Source organism: Porites lutea, chromosome 6 (assembly GCF_958299795.1).
Source record: "Porites lutea chromosome 6, jaPorLute2.1, whole genome shotgun sequence".
In the NCBI taxonomy this organism is placed as follows: domain Eukaryota; kingdom Metazoa; phylum Cnidaria; class Anthozoa; order Scleractinia; family Poritidae; genus Porites; species Porites lutea.
The window spans coordinates 22,173,123-22,178,122 of NC_133206.1; the positions used below are offsets into that span (position 1 = coordinate 22,173,123).

The following is a 5,000-nucleotide window of genomic DNA, read 5'->3' on the forward strand; positions in this document are numbered from 1 at the left end:
CTGAAGGGGGAAACTCATGGCTTGATGTGCATGTACCAACTAGCATGACCAGTGTGATGACAATGATGATGATAAAATAAACAACCACACTTAGCAACAGTGAAAAAGGATTTAACCTTCACAAAATTATTTGTAATCTTAAAATACATTTTATTGTTGTACATGTATATTAAAAATTTTGTATTCTCTAACCTGCTCTAACAATGCATTGATCTTTTCTGTAAGCATTTTAACTTTTTCACTGTCTGGTTTACCACTTGCAAGTTCCTGTGGAAAAACAAATAGATGTAGAAAAAGAGTGCAGCTTACATGCACATTACTACTAGGGTTTGAGTGACAAGCAATAAACTTCCTACCGAAACAGGTAGACCATGAATTCAGAGATATGTGTGACAGCTGATTTTGGTGCCAGAGGTTAATGATTCGAGTCAGGTGACTTTGTTTGTCAAACCAAAAAGGTGAACTCACATGGTCACATTCCTGAGCGTTTGGTAGGCCAAAGACAGGCAAAGTCAAGTAAAATGCATTTAATAATGTTCTCTGTCAACGAAAACGGATGATTTTTCCTTCATTGAAAGTCAATCAATAAAAGTTCTTTTGGTTTCAGCAATTCTAGCACTATATAAAAACTCTGACCACTCTGATGCATGAACAACAAAGCCAGCAATGAGGAACGAATGTGACCATGTGAGTTCACCTTTCTGGTTTGACAAACAAAGTCACGTGACCTCAGTTGTTAACGTCTGGCACCAAAATCAACCATCACGCCTGTCTTTGAATTCACAGTCTAGTAGTATATCAATAAAAAAGGTCCAGTTCAAATCTAAAATGTTTTTTTCCTTTCCTTCAGCTGCTCGCAGGTAAATGGCACATGGTTTACCACAAAAAGCACTATTCACTCTTGTGGAACATAAGTACTAATAAGTTAGTTCATAAAATTATGGTGATATTCAAAACTTAAACTCTAGTGTGGTATATACTAGTTAACAGGAGATTCATGTACAATTTTAAAACATCATAGAGATACATGTATTTTGTGATTTTCAGGAGATATAAATTTTAGGAAATTTTAGAAGATATTCTTTAATAATTTTCAGGCACATACTTAGACCGACTGCTTTTTGAGATACTGTTAACCAAGCCTAAAGATACAGTAAGGCAACCATTTAGTTAGAAGATTATTGCATGTACTGTACACAGTACATAAAGGTGACTACAAACCTTCTCTTCTTGATCACGGCTAAGATTCAAGCGAGCATGTCCCCGTCTTATGCGTCTGTCCACATCTGCCATAATGTTTTGGAGGTAACGTAGAAAGTCGTCTTCATATCTCATTTTCTTGTATCGAGAGCTATCCTGGTATCTAATAAAGTACAAAGAATCTTCATTACAAGATTTTCATTAAATTTGTTCATGCGAGATGATGGTAAACATATTTCATAAATGTCATTCCATATGCAGTCAACTCTTGCCTTGCGGACACCCCACTATTACAGATGCTCACTACGACAGACAAAGTCCAGATCCCGGCAAAAGCTATAGGGTTTTGACTGGAGATGACTCCCACTATTATGGACTCTCGCTATTACGGAATTAGAGACACTTTCTTGGTACCAAACTGACAGATTTTATTGTTTTGACTCTCTTATGTAACATTATTATGTAAAATTACAGTCTACTGTTCATCATTTGCCAAAATACATTTCAAAAGATTTCCAGAATGTTTATTTTCACACCGATTCCTTAAATTGTCTGCAAAATCATCCTCCCTTCTTCACATGAGCTTGAACTTTTTCCTTCCCGACTCTTTAGGAGAGCTCAAGCCCTCATGTTCCATTCTCAACAGCTGCTTAGCAGTTGCAGTACTATTGAGAAGTTCCGCCAGTCTTGGAAGATATTAAGATTTAAGAAAACTTTACGAATGTAGTTAATGTTATGGCCCCCGCAGGGATTTCGCCCAGAAGGCGAAATCCTGAGGAGGCACTCTAGTAACTTGCGCATATATTAAGGAAAGTACTTACAGTTGAAATATAAAGTCATACAGTCAATACAGAAAAGATCTCGATTTGCTTGAACAGGGGCCGCGAGGAATCGGTAGGTAATGATGACGTTTCTATTGTTTGCGCCTGCAAGTATGAAATGGTTAGGATGACGTAAAGACAGAACATCCCCAAGGGACCGCTTAGGTAGATTTTGTGACACTTTTATTGTGCAGTCAAACTTCGACACTTTTGCCTTACGTGTTATCAGTGACCTTCTGTAGAGCAGTAGCCTCCCAGGCGGGCGTTTTGTTTCAGTGAAAGTTATGGACTAAATTTTAACGACACTCATTAAGCGCAGAAGAAGTTATAATGGGTATAACTGTGTATATATAATCTTTCACTGGAAACCTTGCCAGACGCACTTCCTCTCTCTTTGACCGGAATAAGACTCAGCCCCAAACAAGCAAGACGAGTGAACAACGGCTAGTTTCTCACTAGCAGAACAATGGACGATTACAGAAATTCACCGACAATCAAATTCTGTGCTGACTTATTCCCTGCTCACTGATGTCCTTCCGCTATAAAGTTTAAAATAAGACTAGAATGGGCGAGTGTCAATTGATCAAACGTCCTTTTAATTTCTAAGGCTTCCTTTCTGGCAAATAAAGTGAACTGAATGTAAAAAGTGAAGAGAAATAGCGAAAAATTCAACCTCTTATTAAATCTTTTCTTATGGTTTAGAATAAACTATTCTCAAAACTGAGAATGTTTTGATCAAAGCTGTGTAAATCGACCTTGCGTTTCCTGTATTTATCTCACCTATTGTATGGAATGTGTGAAAATCTTTCTTATGAATCGGTATCAGCATGCAAAGAAAGTACTGTCCGATAGCCCGGGGCTAGTGGATTTTGCTATCGGGCTAGTGAATTCTGTTTTTAACTTGCCCAACGGGCAAGTAATGTTTTATGAGGAATTTGAATAACAGAAGAAGAAAAAGTTTTTGGGGCTAGTTGAAATGACGTCTGGGCTAGTAAAAGCTAGCTTCAGCTTGCCCGAATGGCAAGCTGTAAAAATAATTTTCTTTGCACCCTGGGTATTATTTCAAAGAGCTACACAACGAGCAAGAATCCTATTGACCAACAATATACAGAGCGGGGGCAGCTGTAGTGTCAACTATTACTAGTTTATAATATTATTGTATGCTAAAAGCAGGTTTTTTTCCCACCCTGCTATTAAGGAAAATAAAACCACGGTCCCGAGGGTGTCGGCAATTACGGGAGTTGACTGTATCTAGCCCAATTTCTGAAACTGCCAAATATAGCTGTACATTGTAGGCCTCTTCTACCAAGCATATTTTTTTTGACCAAAAAAGTAGCCATTAAACCTTCAAAATTACACGTACCCCAAGTCTTTGTTTTCCAAAGCAATAACTTTGAGCCAGTGGTAACCTCTTTGTCAGCCAGTGAAATAAGCTGGCAGCCAACTCTTAAGGAAACCTTGGTCCCCAGTTTTTGAGCCCATGTCCTATCGCTTCTACCCGTTAGAAGGCCTCAAGTTAAGAGAACTACATGCAGACCTGTTGCACTAACAACATACAGTCATATACACTGTATCTTACTTTTTATTAATTTTTCAAAAATTTTTTTACATAGCTTTGAAGAAGAAGGGGAGAGAATTTTGTTTTAAGTGAAGGGACAAGTTAGATCTTTGGTAACAGCATAGATGTAAAAATAAATGGCTGAAATCCAGGGTGAGGCCTTTACAATGTAAACCTGTAAACTCTGTGAATCTTTCCTAATCTCCCATTCCCAGGAACAAACAGGTACATGTACATGCAAAACTACACATGATGATGATGGGAAAGATAAAAATATTCATCATGTTACACAAAAGAAGTGAAAAAGAAACAACAGATACCCCAAATGAACACTTTTAACCTATGACAGATGCTGGTTAAGTATAACTATAATTTACTATTAAATTCAAATTGCAAGTGTTGAACAATACACAGTGTATATGTTACAGGTACAAATTAAATTAGGGTTAAAATTTTTCAACCTAAGTTGATTCTCAATTTCCTTCGTCTCCTTGCCCTAATATTATTAATGAATAATTAGGGACAGGAGACAAACCTAGGTTAAATAATTTACGCCTTTATACTACTACATGAGAAATTTCTGCGATTTGATTGGCTTAGAGCAGTGGTATTTCAGCTTAATTTGAAATACCTACATGTGAAAATTACAATCCTTTTGCGGGTAGTAGTATCAACAAATAATAGCATGATTTGTACGTGATATTTGGGATAAATACCACTCGTGATATTTAAAAATTGTCTCAAATTTCACTTGCCTAACAGCTTGTGAAATTACGTATAACAATTTTGAAATATCACTTGTGGTATTTATGCCAAATATCACTACAAATCATGCTATTACCTATACAAATTTAATTCTATCCTGTAACATATAATACTATAATTTTATTACATAGTGTAATCTTTGCACTTACTCCTTTCTAAGTCTTTCATCATGTGCCTTTTCACAAGGCCCTGCAAGAGAATACGATGTACAGTGTACCACTCTGTTAGTCAACTTTGCATTCATTTACATGAAATGCACCCACACGTAAAATAATGTTTCCAAAATAATCGTTACCATATTGGCTGAATCCAAGCTGACTGGAATTCTCCACCACACATTGTGACAGTGTAGAATAGGCCATTTGCACTAAGAGGTCATGTGACATTGTTTTTATGAAAATGAAAGTTATATGATGTTGCCTTCGAAAAACAATTAACTATGCTTTTTCTTAAAATGAGTAAGTTCGTAGCTGGTCATGTGATCAAACTGTGGTTTTTAAAATCATGAATAACCTCTTTCTAAACACAAATTTTGCACTTAAACTTCAAAGAAAATGTTGAAAGGATGATGTGGTAACGTTTACAGCACATCTGAGCGTAACTATCAAAAGTTTAACAAGATACAAGCAAAAAGTAGTTTTGGCTGCCATGTTGGA

General features: G+C 36.5%; 1 protein-coding gene across 2 annotated transcripts in view; it reads right to left on the reverse strand.

Moving 5' to 3' along the window:
- Positions 1–5,000, reverse strand: part of LOC140940139 (uncharacterized) — a 14,961-nt gene that overhangs the window by 8,483 nt on the left and 1,478 nt on the right. For both annotated transcript variants that reach the window (XR_012166304.1, XM_073389037.1), the window contains exons 3-5: positions 4,494–4,533; positions 1,222–1,363; positions 193–267 (exon numbers count right to left, since the gene is read on the reverse strand). Coding sequence is in view for 1 of the 2 variants with exons in the window: in XM_073389037.1 (XP_073245138.1) it covers positions 193–267; positions 1,222–1,363; positions 4,494–4,533 (257 nt within the window). In the remaining variant the exon portion in view is untranslated. The remainder of the gene's footprint in view (positions 1–192; positions 268–1,221; positions 1,364–4,493; positions 4,534–5,000) is intronic.